At 40.0% G+C, this 25,322-nt stretch overlaps 1 protein-coding gene across 2 annotated transcripts in view; it reads right to left on the reverse strand.

The window, feature by feature from the left end:
• Window positions 1-23,280, reverse strand: part of USP3 (ubiquitin specific peptidase 3) — a 102,506-nt gene extending 79,226 nt beyond the window's left edge. Inside the window, exon 1 of one of the 2 annotated variants that reach the window (XM_004687697.2) lies at window positions 23,048-23,280. In XM_004687697.2, the coding sequence (XP_004687754.1) occupies window positions 23,048-23,138 (91 nt within the window). In that variant the 5' untranslated portion in view covers window positions 23,139-23,280. The remainder of the gene's footprint in view (window positions 1-23,047) is intronic. The other variant, XM_012728712.1, reaches the window with a different exon arrangement.
• Between the last annotated feature and the right edge of the window lie 2,042 nt (window positions 23,281-25,322).

Raw genomic sequence — 25,322 nt, forward strand, 5'->3', positions numbered from 1 at the left:
AAGGAATGGTGTGGGGGACTGAAACCATATGGACTTACTCTCCATTTTGCAACTGTTTTTGAAAGCATTACTTCTTTTATAATAAAAATAAATTTTAGGGCCCTCCCTGGTGGCGCAGCAGGTTAAAGCACAGCACTGAGAAGCTAAAGCCACTTCCGCATGAGTTCAATTCCTGCCTGCCCCGGAGGTGACCACTTGGCGTGGCAGACCTCTCCTGACCCGCCCGCTGCTCCCCTCAGCAGTGTACTTCATCGATCTGCCTGTTCTGCTCCCCACTGTGTCTCTGGTGAATCCTCTCATCCTCCACATCTCTGGCCTGTACCCCAGTTCTGTATGTATAAATAAATAAATCTTAAAATAAATAAATAAATGTTAAGTGTTTTAAAGACACTAGTATTACACAATTGGCCTAATAGACTTATTCAAAATTATTAAATGTGAATAGTATGACAGATCAAAATGTAAAATTCTAGATATATATATAATATGAACAATGAAGACAAACTTTTTTCAGTTGTTATTCAAAACACATGCAAGCAATTAAAGTATCAAAAGTATTATTCCTCTTGAAATTGAAAGATAGAGCAGCCCTATAATAAAACTATATGTGCATGTGTGTGTATGTATGTATAAGGAGGTTAGTACATATAAGGACAAATATGTTCTAGTACATATAAGTAGTGATATATTTCAAGATTAACCCAACTTGCCTTCCAACTGATATATTTTTAGATGTTTAACAGCAAGGCATAGAATATTCTGCATACCATAAATGCTCACTGCACCATATGCTCACAAGCCTATTCTATGTTAAAAGCTCTGAAGTCTCCTACCTTCAACTTGAATTCTTTGAAATTACCACGGGAAGGAATCACATAATGAGAACAGGAACTAAGCCATAATGCACTCCAGGAAAAAAGAAATATGCCAAAAATAACAAAGAACTTGAGAGGAGCCAAATCATTGTCCATTGCCCACTCCTCCACCCAATGCTATTCATTCTAAGAGTGGGCACTGGGCTCTCAGGGAAAAGGGAAACAGAAGAGTTCTCTTAAAAAGCAACAAAAGGTGGGCCCTCCCTCGCTGGTGGCACAACGGGTAAGGACTCAGTATTGCAAGCTAGCTGCAGTCACCTCAGTGTGAGTTCAATCCTTGCCCTGGAGGTGATCCACATGTTGCAGCAGACCTCTCCTGTCTAGCCCGCTGCTCCCCTCAGTAGTGTACTTCCTTGCTCAGGCTGCTCTGCTCCCCACTCTGTCTCTGGAGATCCTCTCACTGCCCCTGCACATCTTGTACCCCAGTTCTGAAAGCATAAATAAATCAATCTTAAAAAAAAAAAAGGCAACAAAAGGTGGCAGGACCAAAGACAGAGTTTGGGACACTAAGCACAGACCCAAATATCCAAATTTTGGAGGAAGAGGAGACCAAGCATGGCACCAAAGGGATCACAAGTGACAAGCTAGAACTCAAGGCCAAGATCACAGACGGATGATTTAAGGTTAAGGCAGGGAGGTTAATTATGAAGCAGTTTATCTTTGGTTGCTTGTCCACTCTCTCCCATGAGAATATTTTCCACCTTTCTCCTCTGGCAATTCCTTGTTGTCTCAGACCCATTTTTATTCAAGGCTAGCAATCAATTAATCTCTCCTGACCTATTACATAAATAAATTGTTTTCTGGTCAAGTCACATTTTAGTATTTCTCATAAGCATGCTCTCTTTTCTGCTTAATAACCACAAATTTATTGACACTCATCCCATTGAAAGGTGACATCATGGATAGGGTGGAGGTGTGTGGAGACAGAGACCTAGACCAGGGAACACAAAGATACCAGATATGAGTTAAAAAACCACATTGGAAGGGGATGTCCAGCCCCAGAACTCCAGCTGACAAAATGTTATCGAAGTTTTTTTTTAAATCCTTGTCCCCCCTCTAAACATAAACAAAATGGTCATTTTCTATCACTAAAATATAGGATGGTTTGTCTTAAGAAGCAACACATTAATCAGAATACCACTTGTACAAGGACAGGGATCAGTAATATAGCATTCATCATACATCAGAATGTCAGACAATGATACCTGGCACAAGTGAGGATGGGAATCTTCAAGAGGTTCTACCCAGTAGGAATCAAAACTATCTAAAGTCTCTACTATGCCCTCTATAATAAAGGTAGTAAGAAAGTAAACACATAGCCATCTATCCTCAACCTTCAGCAAACTTGGGACAGGCTCTTTCTACATTCCATTAATATTTTAATAACAAAATTGTGCTACTTCTACCTAAGACAACCTAATTCTGTTTTCCTTCCCCCACCTGATTTTACTGAGTAAGTTTAAGGTGAACAACATAGTTTAGTTACCTGCCATCATCTCATATAAATCTCAAAAGAAAAAAAAATTTAATATTTTCTGTTTGGATCTACCACCCTGACAACTTTCAATACACCCTAAAGAAGTATTAACTACAGTACTAATTCTTTCTTGAACATAAACGTCATCCTAACACTGCCCTATGATTTAAAAACACTTTTAAAATCTCAAAAGTACAATTCCCATAACAATCCCAAATTCTGGGTCAAGATCCTTTAGCAAAGTGTCCTTGGCACTTTGAAGAAATTCCTTTTTCTTCATTAAAAGCCACAAAGCTTTAATCTTCATCCCTTTGCCTCTGGGTTATAGTCTTTAATAAGCATTCTGGGAAATCTCAAGATTTTACTGACAGTTGGATCTGAAAATCTAAATTAATTATGACGTAAGACCATCCTACTCAATCTGTTTCCAGTTCTATCTTTATGCTTAAGAGTTCTGACATATTCTTCAGCCAGCCTGATTTCACCCCTATCACAACTACAAATGCCTGGTCCCAAGCCCCTGTAACTGGATTCAAGTGTCCACATCCTAACGAGAATACTATGATTTCTGAGGAAGAAATACTTTTCTCTTAGAAGTTGTTCAATAACCAGTCCAGAGGAGGAGATAAGGGAGAGGGGCAAAGCAACAGAACTCTGCTCCACATCATTTTAGTTGAAGTAGGCAGAGGCCTATACCTGTCCTTGACCCCTAGCCCTGCCAAAGAATTCTCCCCTTTAATGGAAAAATATACCAAAGGGACTGGGTTGCCCCCGTAGAAACCGAACCTATTCTGCAGACTCAAAATAAACATGATAGAGGTCATGTGATGTAATGAAGCAAACGTGAGTTTCAGAAACAAGAGTTTTATGTTTATATTCTAGCTTTACCATTCTTTCATTCTATGACTTTAAGCATCAGACTGACCACCTGCACAAATGAACAAAGATAACCTACTTTACATGATCATGGTATGGATTTCATGAGATAAACCATATAAAATACACAACTAAGGGCCTAACAGAAAACATAAGGTGAATACCAGTTACTTTCCCTTAAACATAAATTAGGAAGAATAATGTGGGATGTTATTCTATAGAATATAGTTAACAGATGTGCACATATACCATAACTACTAATTTTCAGTATCCTTCTCTTAGTATGCACGCATTCAAAGGAATTGTAGCTGAAAATTCTTTTTCACAGAAAAATTCCAAATACCTAAAGTTATATTAAAGTCAGCAAAATCCCTCTGAAACTCTTTATCTGCCTTAAAATTATGTTCAAAGTACCAAGAGTGAGATTAAACACTCAATTTTAGTTAGCTTATTTCAAAAATTATAAACATGTTAGTGTCAGAATCATTAAATTTTGTATATATAATATGAAAAATACTGGAAGCAAATACATGTTAGAAGACAATGGGTGACTTAAGATTCTACTTAGATAAGGTAAAGCATGGAAGCTTTGTCAAAACCATACTGAAACATACCAAACTCAGGGGTATTTGGAAAGATTAAATCATGATTCACAATCTTGATATCTACTTCATTTAGTTCACTACAAATACAGTTTCAGTGTCACAAAGACTGGAAATTTGAAAGTTCACATTAAGACCTTAAGAGGCTACTCTTTTAATGTAAATTGGTTTGTATTCCAGTATCTAATACAATGAGGTTATAAGACAAATCACTTAAAATGCATTTTAATTTATAACGTTTGTTTTAGCCAAGAAGTAATCATACCAAATGTAGGGTATAGGTCAAGAATCATACCAGATACAGGGTATGGTAATCATCTTATTTTATGGGCTTTAGGTTTGAACTTTTACCCTAAATAACTCAATTCCCATTTACCTACATTTTTTGCCTGATTCTCTTTAAAGGACAATGTTCTTGTTTCTGAATGGCTAACTTCGAGACTGTATTCCTACTACTTTCCCATCCTTCTCCATGTCAAGGCATGCATCAAAACTGATAGCATCTGTAAGTCACAAGCAAAAAACGAAAGTGGCTTCTCAAAACGACAAATGATGTGCTAGGAGGATCCAGCCATGCCCAGGCCAAGGGGAATCATAATTCTAGCACATATGTAATCTACTAGGGTAGATGGGAAACTACACTAGCCAACCTTTTACATGGCTATTTAGCAATGCAGGAGGTGGGCTCCCTTCTAATCCAATTTCCACTTGTTGGAAAAGAGACTAGAAGTCATCAAAAACCTGAGAGGGCCAGCAGCAGCATCTGGGAATATGAGACACCACTCCTCTGAGAATCTGAGTTTATGATACCCCATTATTGCTCAGGGCCAATAAAGATGTCCAACCTCTTTATTTCTATTCGCATGACTACCTTGTCCCACTGCTGTTCTATAACCCCAAGGAGCAGTCAACAAACAATACAGTGCAAAGAAACCCAATGTGAACTAAATTTAAAGAGAGAAGTACCAGAAACAGTCGGTTCTAAGCACTCAAGTGGCAAAACAGCTTTAATGAGTACATCCAAGTAACAATCAATTGTTTGAAGTGAACCTAGACCCAGAATGTAAGATTAGCTATTACTTGACTTTAAAAAAGTTCCCAAGGCCACTTCTGGTTTTCTGATTTCAAGGTCTGTCAGACAGAAAACTAACTACAATTAAGTATTTCATTTCATCAATCTTGCATACATTTGTAAGACAACAGGACACAAGAAGATAGGAGCAAGCAAATGGCTTAAAGAATTATAAAATCACATATATATTACTGTTCACACAATTAAAAAGTTAAAACTGTTCCTCTTCCCTGAAGATACCCAGTAATGCAAAAATATATTTGTACAAGACAATTAACTGCAGCACTATTTGTAACTGCAAATACTGGAAACAACCCAAATGCCCAAACACAGAAGACTGATTAAATTCACGAGGACACATGCACAAATGCAGTACTATAAAGCTGTTATAATGATAATGATTATAATAACAGAGATGAAAGAGGAAACTCTCCATGAAATGGACTGACATGCAGAATATATTATTAAATGAAAAAAGCAAAGTCCTACAGAGTATATTTAGTATGCAAACCTGTGAAAGGGTTTCGAGGGGCAAAAAAACCCTCATATATCTACATATTTTTACAAAAGAGGCACAGGAGGTCAGAATAATTAGTTGTCTACAAGGGGTAGGAAGGAATGAGTGGAAGGATCATACAGTGACTCTTGTTATAGTTTTCTGTATAGTTTTAACTTTGAAATCATGTTAATATATTCAAAAAACAAAACCAGCAAGGATGAAGTAAAAAATATCCATGTATTATGAGGTAAACAATGGTTTTGTTTCATACACTGGTCTACCTTTTAAATGTATTGTATGTAGTGCCTGTGAAGCAGAAGGGCTTCCACAGGAACATCCCCTGGCCCACCTTCCCGGAGGAATAGGAGCACGCCGTACCACCAGTGACTTCTAACGCATGATGGCAAGGAGAAAGGGTTCTCACCTGACCCACGGTCAGCTCCCAGATGACAGTGAGCTGATACTGGATGCCCTTATTCCCACTGCCAAGCCATGGAGGGTAGCCCTCACACCAGGAACCCCTATACAGCCTCTTTGTTGGCCTAGAAACTGAGCCCAGGGGGCCCTAACCTCGTGTTCTCTCTTTTCTCAGTTTGTAAGGGAAGAAAGCGCAGGTGAGACAAGGATCCCTCCATCCTCCATGATGACCACCTGCACCAGGAAAGATGGACTCTGTCACCACCTCCTGCTGCTATAGTCTTAGGTTCAGGTTGAGCAGAAGTGGAGTTGTTGGGGGTGTGAAATAAAATACTCCTACCACGAAATCAATCATTCAGTCAAATGAAAATCAAACATAAACGAATGAACCTGTCAAAAAAAAGAGTCACTGCAACAACTTAATTTTTTTTAACCAGGGAAGAGTACAAACGCAGGGCCCCCTACCACAAAGTTATGTGGTTGAGTTTCCCACAATTGGGGAAATCACAGGGGTGGTTAAACATCCTGGAGTGTGCACTGGGTGAGACTCACCGTGGAAAAACCACCTTCATGATCATGGTCTTTCCCCTGCCAGCTAAGTATTTAAATAATTGCAAAGTAATATTTTCTATATTGTCAGTATACAGACAAAAAGAAGTGCCAACAAATAATGAATTCTACTTATAAGGGGTTTTTATTGCAGTGATATAGGTTAGCATTTCTGGAACTACTCTGATTATAGAATGGAGCAAACAAATACACATTTTAAGGATAATGGGAACCGACTTTCACTATTAAAGAGGGACAATACAGAGCCTCCCAGTGGTGCAAGGGAGTGCTGTATCATCTCAGCACTGTGATGATACAGGCAGCCACTGCAGCATGGGTTGGATCCCTGGCCAAGGAGCTGACCCACATAGCGCAGCAGACCTCTCCTATATTGCCCACTGTTCCCCTCAGCAGTGTATATCAGTCAATCTGCCTATTATGCTTCCCAATCTGTCTCTGTTGGGGCCTCTCACCTCCCTGCACCTCTGGCCTATACCCCAGTTCTTGTATGCATAAATAAATCTTTAAAAAATAATAATAGTAAATGACATTACAAATATTACATGGGGCATAACTAGCTCTATTGTGTTGAAGTGCAATTGTAGGTATCAATATGAACACATTGTTATACATATACATATATGTACACATGCAAACCAATGTCGATATGACATATTTATATTTCTTAGGTCTCACCTAAGAGATACTAGTTTGTAAACATTATCCCATCAAAAGGAATGAGGACTACTTAGAAAAATGGCTTATTCCAAGTTGGAGCAGTTGAATACAACATAAACTCAGCACATCTTGCTATTCCAGAAAGTAAAAAAATGGTGCAATGAACTATAGGCACATGTTAACATTATGACTTAAGGGGGCTCCCACCATACTCAAGTAAGACAATTCACAGGTCAAAATAAATAGCAATAAAAAAATATGACAGCATAAAATAAAAATCTCAGTCAAAGCTAATTAATATAATACATATAAGAACAAGTGTTTCTGCGGGGGGTGGGGGGACATGCTACCTAATATAATACCAACTGACATATTTAAAAGGATATGAGTTAGCAAATCAACATCTTACAACCAACTGAGTAATATCTGCTTTCAGTCAAGAATCGTCATGGATGTTGAATTATTGGGTGAAATTTAGTCAGGAAAAGAATAGATATATGTGGGGCCATCCCTGGTAGCACAGCTGGTTAAAGCAAATCACCATGAAGCTCACCTGCAGCTGCTTTACCCCATGGTGGGATCCCCAGTTCGGGAGGTGACCCACATGGCCTGACAGATTGCTCCTGACCTGCCCACTGCTCCCCTCAGCAGTGTACTTCATTGAGCTGCCTGTTCTGCTTCCCACTTTGTCTCTGGTGAATCCTCTCATCACTCCTGCACCTCTCACCTGTACCCCAGTTCTGTGTGCATAAATAAATAAATCTTTTTTTAAAAAAAGAATAGATATATGTGAAATTGTATGTATGCGTGCAAAATCTCCAAGTATCTTCCACAAATAACTTACAAATAGCAAAGGGGAAAACAATAACTTTACAGTGCATTAACCAAGCAAATATTATCTTAGTAAAATAAATCAGTTAACATCAACAAAAATGAGATAAACCAACATTATGTGCCTTGACCTGATGCCCTAAGAAGACATAACGTCACTGTATTGTTTCTGTAGTATTCCTACCAAAACAAAATTTAATGATGAAGAAACATCAGAAAAACTCAAATCAAGTATATTCTATAAAGTAACTGGTCTTGAAGCTTCAAAAACCCCAAGATATGAACTATTACAGATTAAAAGGAAACTAAAAAGTTATGACAACCATGTGGCTGGGACACAGAAAAGGAAAGTAGCTGTGCAAGTTGTTATCGGGACAACTGGAGAAATCTGAATATGGGGGACAACTGGAGAAATCTGAATATGGAATGTGCGTTAGATAGTACTTATTAATCAGCATTAAGTATCCTGATTTTGACCAATATCATGTGCTTACTGAAAAGAAAACCCTTGTTCTGGGGTGGGGGGAGAAAAGGGCACTAAAGTATTTATGGATAAGGAGCATTTATGTCTGTAAATTAACTAGGGGAGAGATAATTATAAACAGAGAGTACATATATAAATGATAAAGCAAAGGAGATAAAATGTTAGTGACTGGTGAATGTAGGTAAAGAATAAATGGGAGTTCTACCATTCTTAGCAATGTTTAAGTGTGAAATTATACCAAAATAAAAATGTAAAATTTTTTATTCTTTACCTCTGATTAAGAACATGTTTCTTGGTGACTCCAAAGAATTAAGTTTCAGCACTGTCAAGTTGCAGCCACTGCAGCACGAGTTCGGTCCCCCACCAGGGAACTGACCCACATGGCACAGCAGTCCTCTCCTGACCCATCTGCTGCTCCTCTCAGCAGTGTATTTCAGTCTATCTGTCTGTTCTCCTCTCCACTATCTCTGGTGAATCCTCTTACCCCATCCCTAGTCCCCACACCTCTGGTCTACACCCCAGCTATTGCATGCATAAATAAATTCTTTTAAAAAAAAACATGTTTTTTAAAAACTAAAAATACAAGGGAAAGGTAAATCATCAATATGCAGAGCCAAGAAACCTATAAACCTGGCATTAACGTCTCTTGGCTGATGAATGACAAACTAATCCAATAAATGTTACAACATACTAACTGCAGTTATCCAAATAATCTGATAACTATGTTTCTTTTACATATCCAAAGTATGTCTTCCCAAGTAGAGTCAAACCCTTTGGTTTATCTATGACAGCTTTCTGCTGACTCTGATAATAACAATATTTTGCTCTGTTCATCGCAAATAGTGTAATGCAAATTTCAGTTTTAGTGATTTCACTTTCCAAACAACTTGTAAGATCCATTTATGACGGAACAAAACTGAATTTAAAATACTGTATTTTAAAACACACCCAATTGGGGCCTCCCTACAAAGCTGGCAGCCGCTTCCGAGTTCGATGCCTGGCCAGAGAGGTGACCCACATGGTGCAGCCGACTACTGTCTCACCCTCTGCTCCCCTCAGCAGTGTATGTTGTCAATCTGCCTGTTGTGCTCCCCACTCTGTCTCTAGTGAATCTGTTAAGGGGAAGGATGTCCTAAAGGAACAATGCAGAGTTTTCTGGACTCCACCCCTACTGCAGTGACTGGAAACTACAACTCCCAGCAGTATCAAGAAGAGAACTGCAAGGTCCCAAAGGCAGAGCTAAGCAGGCATTCTGGGACTTCGGGGGATAAATAGGGAGCCATTTTGTCCAAAGGTCTCTCTCACTGGGGAATCGGCTCTTGGGACTCCGTGACTGGGGGGGGGGGGGGGGGGGGGGGGGGGGGGGGGCTGTCAGTTTGTTACCAAGTCAGCCTAGCAGGTAAGATATTCTAGTTACCTTATATCTCTCTCTCTCTCTTTCCCTGGGTTGTTTCTTTTCCTTTCCCCTTTTGTAAATAAACCCATTATTGACCCTTTTGTGTGTGTCTGCAGTACAACTAAATTTTAGGCACTCGGGTGAGACCCCACAGACAGGCAGGCCAGTTCACACTGGGGTGCCCTGTAATAAATCCTCTCACTGCCCCTACCTCTGGCCTGTACCCCAGTTCTGTATACATAAATAAATCTTAACCAAAAAAAAAAGACACCAAATTAAACATGACAGACCAACTTTCACTTATCTCCTCCCCCTCTTAACACCCTACTATGACAATGGTATTAAACATAATAGATATATAAACCCACAAGGGAAGATACTATGTGAGTCAACCAAAACAGACAAAAAATTTCAAAATGTTTTTGGGAGTCAGTAAGAAGTTTGAGGAACAGTAACAATCTTCTTTGTGCAAAGGAAGCTAAAACTAAATGCTAGCACAGCAGAATGCAGGCCCACAAAGAGCCTAGGCTCAAGGACACTAGGCATGAGGATGGTAAGGATAAGAATGGGATTACAAACAACAGGTTGAAGGACTGTAAGGAACCACTGAATCATGAAACTTTCTATACCCTGATATCAAGCTATCAGCAACCACTTGTGGTAGTTAAAAAATTCTCCATACATATATCTTAAGAGAAGGTGGCTTCCCCTGGAATGATGTTGAGTCCTACCCACTTACCCACAAGTCCTACCCACTTACAGAACTTTTCAGTGCCTCATCCTATCTGAAGAGACAAAAATAGATCTTTGAAGAAAATCTCTAACTGGATGACTTCATTCATATGTGGACTATAAAGAAACAAAGCAAAGGAATAGACAAAAACAATACTTGGACTTTTTTTTTTTTACCCTTGGAATCTGATTGAAGAATTAACACTACCAGATGGAGAGGGAGATAAAGGGGAGGAATAGAGGGAAGCAGGGGGCACAGGGGACTGTGATAAATTACTGGTGCTTTGGTGGTGGATGTGGAAATGTGTGTGTGTGTGTATGGAAATACACATTTGAAGAGGTATTAACCTATACCTCTAAAACATAAGCACTGTTATAAACCAAAAACATAAAATTAAAAGTTAGGAGGAAAAAAACCCTCTACTCTGACTAATTTTAAGAGTAATTTAGAGGAAGGAAATAATACAAGGGGGACAGAAAATTTCAAAGCAAACTCAATAAAACCTTGTATTAATAAGAGAATATTCTGCAACAGGATATATGAAAAAGCAATCAGTAAAAGTTCTTAAATTAAAAACGTGGTCATCAACAAAAAAGATAAACACATGCCTTTTGCAGCAACATGGAAGGAGCTGGAAGGGATCATGCTTAGTGAAATAAGCCAGAAAGAAAGAGAAAAATACCAGATGGCTTCACTAGTAGCAGGAGCATAAAGGACCAGGGATAAAATAATAATAATGAACAACTACATACCAGAGAGATTTTACAGGGGTGGAATGGGGAATGGGATCAAAAATGCAGGGGGGTGGGGAAGAGTGCATGTGACTATGGTGATGGCACACTGGTGAATTGGTGATGGGAAACCCATGGTGATTACAAGTGAGATGGGAAAAGGCACAAAATGATGTAAAAAATAAACTATTATAGTAAAAAAAACTTGATGATCAAAATTCAAAAGAGGGGGGTGAGGGGGGAAAGTCAGGGCAATATCTCAAGAATTTGAACCAAAAGGAAAATAAATAAAAAGGTAAGAAAACTACAGGCTATATTCAGGAAATCAAGCATTCAATGAATAACAGTTACAGATAGAAAAGAATACAATCAGGAGATCTAAGTATGGGAGGCATGTGCTAGCAAAGGCACAGGCAGAAAGGTCCCATGAATGAAATAATAATAAAAGAAAAACTATCCATGCCAAGATATTTCATTTTTAAACTTCAGAACCAAAGGGGGAAAAAACACTAAAAACTTCCAAGAAAAAGAATAAAAGGATATATGTAAAGGAATAGAAATCAGAAAGGGATTAAGTTTCTCAATAGCAACATTGGAATCCTAAACTCAAAGAGACATCACTTTTCATAATTCTGAGAGAAAATTTTTCTAGTATATTCTACTCAGACAAGTAATCAAGTAAGAGATTACAAAACAAAAACAATAACAAAAATAACACTCGACTTCAAGGGGGTCAAAGTTTCTTGACCTATTAAAAGGGAGCTAGATGACGTACTCCAGTAACAGTCTAATAAATCAAGAAAGAAAAACAGAGTTCAGGAATAAGAGAACAGCAAAGAATCATAGGATGAAAACTATCCAGTGGGCCTAGAAAAACTAGCCCAAAGGGAAGCAAGGGAAGAGGCCTTCTAGCTCTCTAGGTCTTCAGTGGGAAAATAAAAGGACTAAGAGATTATATATCTGGCTAAGTGCTTGGAAAATAATATTCATAGACGTTTGACAAGTTTATAGGTACATCTGGGAGAAGCTGCACTAAACAATTTTTAAAGGAAATTATTGACTCATGGAAAAATAAAATGTTGGGCAAAATAAAAAAAGTAATCCTGTAATTAACCCAAACATGCCATCTTGTTTGGAAATAGAGTCAGAGGGGTGGTGGTACAAACACATTTATAGTAGTAAGAGAACAAGAGACAATACCTAAAAATGGAAATTAAGAAATAAAGGTGTATCACTTAGAAATATGCAGGTAAAGTTAAATATGTGAGAGAAAGAAAAGCAGAACTTAAAATGGTTGTCTGGTGGATAGTAACACTGAGAATGGAGAGAAGGGGGATTGCTTTTCTGTTATACCTTTGTTATTGTGAGTGAACTGGATATATGTCAAAAACTTAAGTCTTTAAGGTAAGAAAGGGTCTTAAAAAGGTAAATTAATATAACAGTGATATACATTCAGGAAATTGTTCAAATTACTTTTTATTTTAAAAAAGGTATGTCAAATCTATTACACAGCATCAAAATTACAGTATCACTTTATCATTTGGCACTAGACACCAACTGGTCTGCAAGGCTAATTTACAGGCCTGATGGTATGTGTCCTCTATTAAAAAATGCAATTTCAAAGCACGCCAAAATTTGTCATCTATATGTTAACGGATCCAGATACCTACAGAGCCAGAAAAGAGAGGGCATCTGGTCCTGCTGAATCTCCACCCAGAGGCAAATTCTAATCTGAAAGGCTGGACCCTCACCAGCTCAAATTTTACTCTATTTTTGAAATGGATTTCTGAAATCTGATTTCTACAACAAATGGAAACAATGTATGTGAAACCACTTATTCTCAAAAACCATAATACACCACACCAATTTGTCATTATTCTTTCCCTCCAAACTCAGCACTATTTTGATGAAAAACACACCTAGTAAAGCTATGATGTTATATCTACTTTACTGGTATTCAGTCAAATATTGGAACTGTGCCCCTACCTTCAAATGAAGGCAAAAGACATGGACAAAGGCTCAAAATTACTAATACCAAGAGGGACTGATTACTAAATCAGACTCAAAATGGGCAACTTTTGCTTTTGGAAAACCACATGCACATAAATACAGACAAATTAACACTTTATGTTGTTTCAAAAGTGACTTCCCATAAACCTAATTATATGGAGAATGAACACAAAAGCCATGAGTCACCTAAGAAAAACTGAAAAAACTGTGACATCCAATATTTCCGTTCATTTAATATATTAAAATCTGATGCAATTTCATTGGTCTACCAACAACCTGAGTAAATTATTCCCTGGTTAACAACAGTCAGGTCTTCAAAAGAAATGAATCAAGTTCCAAGTATAAACACCACACAATTATTATTTTCAAACAACTGCAAGTGTATGCAATGTAAGAAAAGATTCAAGTATATCTATTAATTCATATGCAGATATTTAAGGTAGTCCTATAAATAAACCGAGGGGCTTATGGACCTCTTGACACAAAAGACTACTCAGGAAAGAATAGGTTTAATATCTGTATCATATAATTTTCTTCCTAATTGGTGTGGCTATATAATAAAGGTTAATATTAAGCACAAAATGGGAAAAATTCCCACACTTGTATGAACTATGGTGCTAGGAAACTTCTAAGTCCTTTAAAATCAATGTGTATGGGGCCCTCCCTGGTGGTACAGCCCATTAAAGCACAGCATTAAGAAGCTAAAGCCACTTCAGTGTGAGGGAGATGATCCACAAGGCTGGGCAGACTTCTCCTGACCCACCCACTGCTCCTGTTCTGCTCCCCACTCTATCTCTGGTGAATCCTTTCACCACCCCTGCACCCCTGGCCTGTACCCTAGTTCTGTATGCATAAATAAATCTTTTTTTAAAAAGGTAATATTTTTTAAGATTTATTTTTATTTATTTATGCATACAAGAACTGGGGTATAGGCTAGATGTGTGAGCAGTGAGAGGATTCACCAGAGACAGAGTGGGTAGCAGAACCGGTAGAGCTACTGAAATACACTCCTGAGGGGAGCAGTTGGCAAGACAGGAGAGGTCTGCTACAATGTTGTGGGTTAGTTCTCTGGCTGGTGACTGAGCACATGCCTCATTGGCTGGCCATCTTGACAGATTGAGTAACTAACTCCTGTGCCACGAGGGGACCTCAATGGAATTATATGTGAAGAAACAGAAAGAAAAAAGTACAAATTAGGCACATAACTGTACCCAGTATTTCAGAAAATAGATACCTGCAAACACTGATATCTGTACCAATTATGTAACAAAAATCTAAAGTTTGAATTTTTCTAAAAGCCTGAGGAAGTATTTGTCTACAGGCCCCTCCCTGCTGGCACATCGGGTTAAAGCTCAGTACTGCAAGCTAGTCACAGCCCCTTCAATGCGAGCTCCATCTTCCTTCCCTGGTGTTGATCCACGTGGCACAGCAGACCTCTCCTGATCCACCCACCTGCTGCTCCCCTCATCAGTGTACTTCATCAATCTGCCTGTTCTGCTCCCCACTCTGTCTCTGGTGAATCCTCTCACCGCCCCTGTACCTCTGGCCTGCACCCCAGTTCTGTATGCATAAATAAATAAATCTTGTAAAAAAAAGTTTTTGTCTATAAAGACAATACACAAACACCTGAAATAACTAAATGAAACTGATCCAGTTAAGCTCTCAGAATTAAATTCACATGTGATGAATGTTTAGCTCTGGTAACTACTTCATACACATAAGGTAAAGCTTGAGTTCTCTCTCCAATATTAACACATTTCACTATTAACATTCAAAATAAATGAGATAAAAATTAGAGGAAATCTCAAGTCAAAAGATATTTTACTGTGTGGAGACCTCCTTAGTGGCACAGGGGTTTAAACTTTCAGTGCTATCAAGCAAACTGGCACCAGTTGGATCTGTTCCCTGGCCAGGAAGCTTTCCCACATGGCACAGGAGACCTCTCCTGTCTCAACTACTATTCCCCTGAGCAATGTACTTCAGTATATCCACCTGTTCTGCTCCCCACTCTGTATTTGGTGAATCCTCTTTAACCCTCCCACCCCCCACACTTCTGGCCTACACCTCAGTTCACCTATGCATAAATAAATAAAAAATAAATTAAAAAATACATATTTTACTGTGTGACACTAAAATAAAAATTCATTCAATGTGTCAGCTCTGAGCCTCTAAGTTATATAGTTCATATTCCTCAATATCCATGATATTGGTACACTTCTGTAACATGTTATCTATCAATTATCCCAGGAAAACATCCTACTAAAAAAAAAGTTTCCCACAAACTTCAGCACCACCTTCAAAAACATTCACCAAAATATTACCATTCTGATATTTTGCAACAAATGTTCAAAAAGAAGACAATAATCTATTACTTTAAAAAAGAATATCTGAGCGTGTGCAGTAAGGACAAAGACTTAAGCTAAAACCGTGAGTGTCATGTCCTATAATCAGTTAAACTAAATCTGCAGGATATAATCATTAACCGTTTGCCTGTTATTTTTGATGACAAGACAGCACAAGAACAGTCCATAAAAATTAAGAGACTTCAGGGTGGGTCAAGGATAAACAAATAAGCAGATTTCTACAAGACAGTCTAAAATCCAGCTAGAACAAAGAAAATACATCAGACCATCTACTTACGCAAATGGAAAACAATCCCTGAGCAGGGTACAAAGTCTCCAGATAAAATCTAATTTGTTATATGTTTTCAGAGACACAAATGGCTTCATCTTAAAGATAACTCCTCAATTCCCTCCTCAAAGGGGCCTTACAGTATTTAATTAGCTAGCATGTATAAATTATGAAACATTTATCTAATACAAACATTTAGGCAACTATAAGCTTTACTTTCCAATGTCAAAGTTTAATTCCAACACTTGCTTCCAAAATCTGAAATTGCCTTTCTAAGCTCATCTGCATTTCATACATATGGAAACACCACACTTAATTCCTTTATTTATTTTTTTTTTTTTTTGAGTGCACCTTAAGAGGGAAATCAGCTTTAAGCTTTGCAGTCTAAAGATTATAATTAACTCTTACAAGAAATGCCACTGGAAAATCTTAGAATATAACTAAGTGGAATCATCAAAATAGAGTACCAAAAAGCAAAGATTCAAACAACCCGAGTTAACCAAAGGCAAAAACAAAATTCTGTGTCTTTTTAAGAATTCCATCTCCTTCACCGCACAAGCCACCTCCAAGAAAAATCTCTTCAATAAGAAGCAAAATAAAAAAAATGGGAAGGGAACAACAAGCACATCAAAAAACAAAAAGTTGTTGCATTTTTTTTTTCAGTTATGTTAGTTTATCAGATGTGAAATAGGAATTTCAGCCTACAAAAATATTAGATGTGAACTGTAACAAAGTTAAGACATTTAAAAACAGCTGTTTTCTTCTAATAGTAATACCAACCTTGTTCCAACTTGCCTGCATTTTAGTCAATAAACAAGGGAAGGAAGAGTCACTCAAGCACAGAATTTTAAAATAAATTATTTCCAAAATGTGGAATTTAAAACATATTTTCACGCCAAAAATCTTCAAAGGAATTATTTCAAGTTTTCCAAACACTTTAAATCCTTTAAATTATCAAGCATTAAGTTACTGGATGACAAAAAAAAGACCCACTTTTTAAACAGCAAGCTGAAAATATGGTTTGAATGGCATTTGAGTTTAAGTTTTGGCCTATCTCTAATACCCCCAAGCATCTTAAGCAACTCTCTTAATCTTTGTCTCAGTTTCACAATCTATAAAACAGGAAAAACTACAAGGATGGGTAGTTAATTAAATTAGTCAGGATTAAATGCTAGCAAGCTACTTTGAAGTTACTTTATGTTCTCAGCTCTCCTCCTACTCAGGAAAACTAATAGATGAGAAAACATCTGGAACTGCTACAGATACTAGTATCTTCAGACTCACACCAGTTAATAGATGATCTCTACTTACAAGTTTCGAAGCCACAATTCATTCAGCTATCCCAACAGATTTCAAGAGACAATTGCAATAAATAATTTTTAGGTAAATTTCATTTGTATGAAAGATACCTACACTTACCTACATTCTCAAAATTTAACATATCTTACAGCATCTTGAGAGGTCTTTGGCACAAGACAAATCTAGGTAAGATGAGCAAGCTGTTACTGTCCTTAATGCTATTCTCAGCATTCTGAACTGTCAATTAAGGTGAGCTTCATCACAAATACACCCTCCAAAAAGTACTAGCCCCTGCAGAGAATCTATCAAACTACTTCCGTCTAAGCCATCTGTCCAGGAAAGTGCTATTAAAACACTTGGAATGCAGTTGCTCTCAGGCCTAAAGGAGCTGTGAATAAACATGAAATCTTAAAATAAGTTAATCTTAAAATAAGTTAAACTGTACCTTTTTTCCATTTCAAAGACTGATAAACTTACAAGGCCAAGGCTGAACACAAAATCCATAGATTAGGGAGGCAGGTAAGTCAGACACTCAGCTTAATAAAAGACTTAAAAAACAAGGAAAATATGTAAAATAGTTCAAAAAGAAAAAAGCAAAGCAAGTTAGGGGAAAACATACATGTAATTTACTACCCGAGGGAAAAGGAACTCAAGTAAAATTTAAAACTGGAATTTAAGTAACTCATTGAGCTACAAACTGCTCTTCTGATTACTGAGCTACAAGCACTCTAAAAATGTATTTCTATTTCTAGTTTGAATAATTCAAAATTAATCTATGATATTCCAGTAATGAAGGCAATTGCATAAATTTCAAGGAGGGAAAAAGTAGGATGTTATAGGAGCCTACAGCTAATTCTGTAAAAGCAAACAATGATGAAATTATTTTGAGAATAAACTAATAATGGGAAACCAAAACAGAGTTCAAATTCTCCTCTCAACCTTACCATTTCTTCTGCTAGGCTGGAAAGTACATGTATACTACTAAGGATACCACTTGGGAAAATAACATCTGATCAATGTCTCAAAACTCAACAGCAGAATGTCAGCCTCATTCCCTAGACTGCAACCTCTTGAAAGGAATATGTGGAGCACAGTCTACATTCCAGGTTTTCCACATCTACTACCAATTATTTAAAGACTTTGGGAAAATGTTAAAATTGCTTTAAGATTGAGAAGTGGGGGTGGAAAAGAACAGTACCAGAAAGTCTAGAAAAACAATTATACCTTAGTCAAACATTACAAAATTTTAAAAGATTCTTTATAAAGATACATAAAATGAAAATGTTAATCTTCAGAATTAATTTGGAAAACATATCATCTGTCCACTGATTTTCTGCTACTCCATCACATTAACTACTAAAATGCCCACCTGCCCCTCTATAAACATAACATGTGAAAAGAATACAAATTCATTGCTGTAACAACACTGCAGATGACCATTGCTCACAATCCAGACAGCTTACTTTACAAATCAAAATACCGGGAGTGAGGACTGGAGAAATCACTTGGAAAAGGAGAAAGGAGGTGTAGGGAAGGAGCATTTATTTTCAATATGAATTTAAACACCATTTCAGTCACAATCTAAACAGAAAGAAGTTCATTCATTCATTCAGCAAATCTTGACTGAGAATCTTATTTGCTAGGCACCTAGATTGTTATTTTAAAAGGCAATTAGTGCATGTGACCTAATGATGAAAAAAATAACTGATCCTACCTAGAAATTTTAACCCTATGTGATGAACAAGAATCATTAGATATGAGTGATGAGAAATAGGACAAAACAAACCAGCACTCTTTCGAGGTGATTTCTCACCATCACCACAAACTATCACATACTACAAACTTATTACTACTGGCAAAGAAATCAAGTAGTCGGTGCCACATTCAACTAAATGGATCATTAAAAAAAAAAAAAAAAAAAAAAGCCTGTCTTCAATATCCACCTAAAATTGCAGAACATGTAACTGCTACTTTTCCTGAGTAAGGTGAGAGCAAGTGTGTATTAGAAATTTAAAGAGACATTTTCAACTCTTGGAAGAATTAATCAGGGAAAAATTCTTAATGCTAAATGTAACTGGCTAATTATAAAGGTATGGTCTTTGCCTTTCCTTTGTTATTAAAACAGTTATGTTTAAGGTGTATTTTTGAACAATTTCTGTTTTCCCCTTGCATTCTGCCACTGGTTCAAACAACAATTTTAACCATAAAAATAAAGAAATATTCAAGCTTCCAGCTTCTGAAAATAACATCTGGTATGTGCACGTATTAAGAAGCTGGAGAGAATGTCCTAATTTTTATTTTAAACTTTTTTCACTTAAAACTAGAATGCCTTTAGCAAAGATTAGACATAAACCAGCCTTTTACCTTATTAGGAGCTTGCTATTTTCAACATTTACCTTAAATCTCAACATGGATTTATCTTCTAACCAGCTAGCTTCCTGCCTCTCTCCAACTAGAGTGGAATTTTTTGAAAGCACAAGAAACTTTCTCTTAACAGTTTAAAGCTAGATTGTCAAGAGCAGGTGTTTGTAATTGTTACTTTGTTGCAAACCAGTGGGTTCCCAAAGTGTGGTCCTGGTTCCCTCAAAGGTTTCCAATAACTTTACAGGGGATACTTAAGGTCAAACTATTTTCAAAAATAGTATCAAGATGTTACTTTTATTTTTTACCCTCCTTCTCTCTCAAGCATGAAATGGAGTTTTCCACAGACAGCCTATGTGTTATATCTCAAGAGACAGAATGCAAAAGCAGATATGGAAATCCAGCTGTTTTCTATTGAACTAGGCAACAGTTATAAGAATGTAAAATACCACTCTAAACTTGTTTTGAAAAGTATATTTTATGTAAACTACTATTTGTTAATAGCTAATCTATTATTTGTAGATGATTTAATATGTATCTACATGTTTTAATTTCTAGGACAGTAAAATATCAACAGATATGTCATACAAAGGTTCTTTGGGGTTCATTTTTAAGAGTGTAGAGGGGTCCCGACAACAAAAAGTTTGAGAACCGCTGTAGTATACAATTATATAACTGGAATACACAGGACCTTCCACAGATATAAAGCTCTTTAATTCTAAAGTATAATTACTTCTTTTTACATCCCTTAATCCTGTTGAGCAATATATCTCCTTATAAAGCATAATTCTGCACAAAGCCAGTCTGTCCTAGACCCTATTTAAGGGGCTTTAGATATTTAAGTATTGAGAATGTTTTTACAGAGAAGTTCTGACCTATAAATGCCACCTATCACTTGAACAGTATATAGGAGTTTCTCAGTATTTTTACAAAAATCACCTTGTCATCCTATGAATCACATGTGAAGTATTACTTTTTTTTTTTAACAGAAAATGGATGTATTGCTAGTTAACAGAGCCAAGGATGCTGGTCTTTAGCAATGTGCTTGGCTGGCGTAAGGCTTTCTCACTGTGGTATAATTGCAAAGCTCCAAAGAAAACAAGGCAAGGGCATTACTTTTATTGTGTCAATGCCAAAACAGGGATTTTTTCACCCCTTAATAAAAATGTAATCAGATTCAATGTCCAATTGCCATATTATTCAACACAGAGGCAACCAGTTTGGTTGGGTCCCTAATATCTCCCCTCCCTCCTTCCTCCCCACAAAAAACAAGAATGTTCGCCATTAAATATCAGAATGCGTAACACTCCCACATGATATATTAGTTAAGAACTCACAGATTTACTCATTTAATCACTGAAATAACAGACAGGCAAGAACAAGAATCAGCTCAATACAGTAACACTTGATTATATCAAGGAAAGGATGCCAACAGGTTAAAATGGACGCCCACATGAAAGGGTTCAATTCACAGAATGTGGACAGAAGGGGAAAACTACAGAAAGTTGGGGAACTAGCTTTATTGGTTCTACAAATCCAAGCACATGACTAGAACTTGGCAAAGCACTGTAAACGGCAAACTTTCAAGATGCAAAGATGCCATTCTGCTCCGTGCACAGAAATCACCCCTCCCTTAAGGCCAGACATGCTAGCTTGTTCTTGTTATTAGCATCAGTCTCTTAGTTATGCTCCATTTTAAGTTACTTAAGAGTAACTCAATTTTCTGTGTCTCTTTTCCACAATCAAGAGGACTCCCTGACTGAAAAAGGCAAGACTGACTCAACACAATATGTGACTGACTCAGACAGAGTATCTGCCACTTATAGAAACGCTTCCTTTTTTAGATGCATGTGCCCAGTGAGGCCATTTTAAAATTTGATGTGACTTTACCTAGAAAAAGCCCTGAGTGTGCTAACTTCCATTTGGTATTCTGAAAGTTTTACTGAAGATGAACAGGAGCAATTTCATCCTTCTCCATGAGGCAGGCTTTTCCTAGTATTTGGTGATTTTTCCTTCCAAATCTCTTTTGGAAAAAAAAAAATTTAAGTCACAGTTAAAGCGCTACAGCCTCCAACCAATTTGTAAAGCTCTGAATTTGATATACTTTGTTCTTCCACAGTCATAGGTAAGAGCTAATTTATAAAATTTGTTGTATTTAATAAAAAGATTACAACAGTGTACTATAAAACCCAATTCACCGGTTCATCTTTAAAGGCTTCACTGAAAACAAAAATCATCGTTTACAAAGGTAAGCAAAGCAGCAAACCTCTGAGAGTTCCAGGAAACCGTGGCTACTTCTATTCGCTGTCGTAGAGTACATTTTTCTTTGTGGCATTACCTATGTTGCTCTCCAAGGACATAATCACCATTTAAGTAACCTGTCAAAAGTGTAAAGGCATTCTCTAAAGTATGTTCTCAGCTGCGGCCCACCATTAGAAATGTCAGACAGCCAAAATGTACCTTCGCCCTCTTCCCTTATTTCTTCAAATCTTAAAAATCTCTGAAACGCACGATTCAAGTGTTACGCTACAACCCAAGCTACCGTTGATCATCGCAGAGCTAATAAACAAAGACTCTAGCGGCGGCGGCAGGGCCCTACCAGGAAGTAATCAAAGCAGTGTGGCCGTGCGACCCTAAGTAGCTAGAGCAGACAATAAGAAAGCGCTGGGGCTTCCCAGGGTGTACCGGCAGGAGTTCCGAAGCCGAAGTAACGCAGAAGCATTCGACAAACCTAACCACCATTCCACAGCACTCTAAGTCGGGAATCCCAAAGCAATTTCAGACAACCCGAAAGATAGGAAAGGCAAACTCAAGCCGCCACTCCAGAGCAGCTAGCTGCTGGCTCAGTCTCCCAAGCTCTTTAGCCTGCAGCTTGTTTTCAAACTTCACCCTCCCTGGCTGACGAAAGACTCCGACCTGGGCCGCCCGGGCGCCTCTCGGGGCTCGGGGCTCGGGGCTCCAGCCCGGCGCGGATCCGGCAGCCGAAGCTTGAGGGCTGTGAAAGGAAGCCCGTCCGAGCAACGCGGCGACGGGCTGGGGCCCCTCGGCCCACACAAAGCTGGAGAGCGGCGCTTTTCCCGTCCGGTGGAGCAGGGGACGTAACTCGGGCCCCGCTACACGTGCGGGCGCCGAGTTGGGCTGGACACCCGTCCCGTCGCCCCCCACCCGGCGACCCCGGCGAGCACGGCCCCCCGGCACCGCAGGGCGGGGCGGGACCGCGAGCCGCGCGGGCCAGGGTCCCCGCCCGCCGCTACCCCACGCGCTCGTGGGCCCACAGGCTCCCGCCCCTCGCGGGCCTCTCCTCCGCTGACCGGGCCGTCGGGCCGCGGGAAACAAAGAAGCCGCCGCCGCAGCAGCCGTGGCGCCCGCCCGCGCGTCTCCCCGCGTACCCCTCCCCAGTCCCCGGGCCCCAATCGCCCGCACCCCTCCGGGAGTTCGAGCGCCGGCCGCCCGCGGCTCCTAGACGGCAGGCCCGGTGGAGCCGGGGCCTCGGGTGCACGGCTGGGCCGCCCGGGGCCGCACTCACCGCTGCAGCACCAGGACGACGGAGAGCCGTTGGGGAACTTGGCTGAGTCCGGAGCTATGCAGACGCTGGAGCTGAGGTGTGGACATTCCATGGCCACGAGGAGGACGGCGAGGAGAAGCGAGGCTTCTGGACAGTGCGAGGTGGGAACGGAGGGATTCTCAAGACTCCGTCTGGGGTAGCTGTTCGCCGGGCGCTCGGCCGACGGCGGCTGCGTCCCGAGCCCTTGCGTCAAAGAAAGCAGAGGCTTCCGGGAGCCGGGTTTTCCCGCGCGCCGTCTCCAGAAGCTCCGCTCCGGAGAACGTGAAACTCCGGGATCCGGGTTCTCCCGCAACCCCCAACCTGAGGGCTTCCGTCTTCCCCAGCCGGTCCCGTCCCGCCCCTGAGCAGACTCCGCCCCCGTGGCAGGTCCCGCCCCCAGCCCCTCCCACGGGGTGGAGCCTCAGAGCTCCCTAGGCGGTGGCTCGTAGTCAGGCTTCGCTAGGAAGTGACTTTTCCAAGTCTACAGCGGGGAGCCGCCTCGGCTTCCTCCGCCGGGGAAGGGTGGGGCGCAGCTCCCGGACGCGCTGTGCAGGTTCACTGCTTTTACCGCGACCCCGCGAGCGCTCGCAGGCTGAGAAAACTGATCTGCGTAGTGCGTCGTGGTCTGACTATACCGTGACTTCGTGGTAGAAAATCTGACCACACAGGAAAGTGTGAAGAAGAAAATTAAAACCACTCGGGCAGACACTGTAACCCCCGCTTTACACAAAGGCACAAGTTTAGAGAGGGCAAGGACTTGGCTCTCCGTTGGCCTACGAGACTAGGTAGTTCTCAGAAACGACCTGATTCGGTGCTAATGCCCCCTGCGGCAGGTGTGACACTAACCCGGTGCCAGGTTTTGAACACGTGGCCTTAGCCGGCCAACCGGATGCTGCGTGGCAGGACCCGCGGGGGCGCCCACGAACTTGGGTTTTAACACTGTCACTGTGACTCACCATCCCCGTTACCACGAGCATGAGATTGAACTTTCGTACCTCACCACCCTTGGAAGTTTGAGAGCTAACCTGGGTTTGTTGAGGACGAGGTCCCAGGCACGAGGTGATAATAAGGAAAGGGATCTAACATTGTTAAACGCCTACTACGGTCAACTAGTCGCACACTTCACATACAATACTTCGTTTTAGCCTTGCACCAGTTTGCCTTCTGTTACCGTCCCACCTACGCAGGCCCCGCCTCCCCTTTTTTTATAACAAGGGGGAAACCTAGTCTGTAAATTAATCTGCGCCCCACTCTCTTGACACCGCGGTTAAAAAAGCATGGGGGCAAGTCTCAAGGGACCGCTAGGGCAAGTGTTACACTGCTCTCACCCACGATCTCGCTGGGATTTGGCCTTGAGGTCGTCCTGTGCCATTACAAATATTGCCCCAAAACTGGGGCTCCTCGTAAAACCTGGAGAAGGAGCAATACGGCCAGGAAGCAAGCAAGGAAAGGGGGAAAGCTCATGTGGCAATCCTGTCCGCAGGGCGAGGAGAGGAAGGAAGGTCAGGAAATGATTAACTGGGCTGGGCTGGGCTGGGTAGTGGCTGGAGCAGGGTTCCAACCTGCTCACCATGGTGCAGTTTTGCAGGGGCGCAGGGACATCCTTAAGCCTCCCAGTGCCCTCATAGCCCCAGTACTTCCTCAATTCCTTTTCTTCAGTGCACTCATTTGCCTGGTGGTATCCACTCACCTAGCCATCTCTAATCACCCGCTCCTCACTGTCAAAGCTCTTATTTCACTTTCCAGGTTTCATTTGATTAAGGTTGGAGCAAGCCTTGGTTTTAAGAAGTGGTGGAACTTGCAATTGCTCAAATCCTACCTCTACTGTCAGGATCAGTCAACTTTAGTGCCTTAAATATTCACAAGCCCTTTTTGCTTTAATCTGAGAAATAATATTTATATCACAAGGATAAGAGAAATGCCACCATGTGGTAGGTAACAAATAACTTAGGTCCTCTCTTTAAGATTTGTTTTACTTATTTATGCATACAGGAGCTGGGGTGTACGCCAGAGGTGGGGGTAATGTTGGTGAAAGGATTCACTAGAGACAGAGTGGGGACAGAGCAGAACAGACTGACTGAAATACACTGATGAGAGGAGCAGTGGACAGACAGGAGAGGTCTGTGCCAGGTGGGTCAGCTCCTTGCTGAGGGGGTCAAACTCATGCTGCAGTGGTTGTGGATAGCTCCATAGTGCTGAGACTTAACCCTTTGAGGCACCAGGGAGGGTGCCTTTTTTTAATGACAGTAGGTGAGGG

The sequence above is a fragment of the Condylura cristata genome, unplaced genomic scaffold (genome assembly GCF_000260355.1).
Source record: "Condylura cristata isolate star-nosed mole 26May11 unplaced genomic scaffold, ConCri1.0 scaffold00023, whole genome shotgun sequence".
Taxonomy (NCBI): domain Eukaryota; kingdom Metazoa; phylum Chordata; class Mammalia; order Eulipotyphla; family Talpidae; genus Condylura; species Condylura cristata.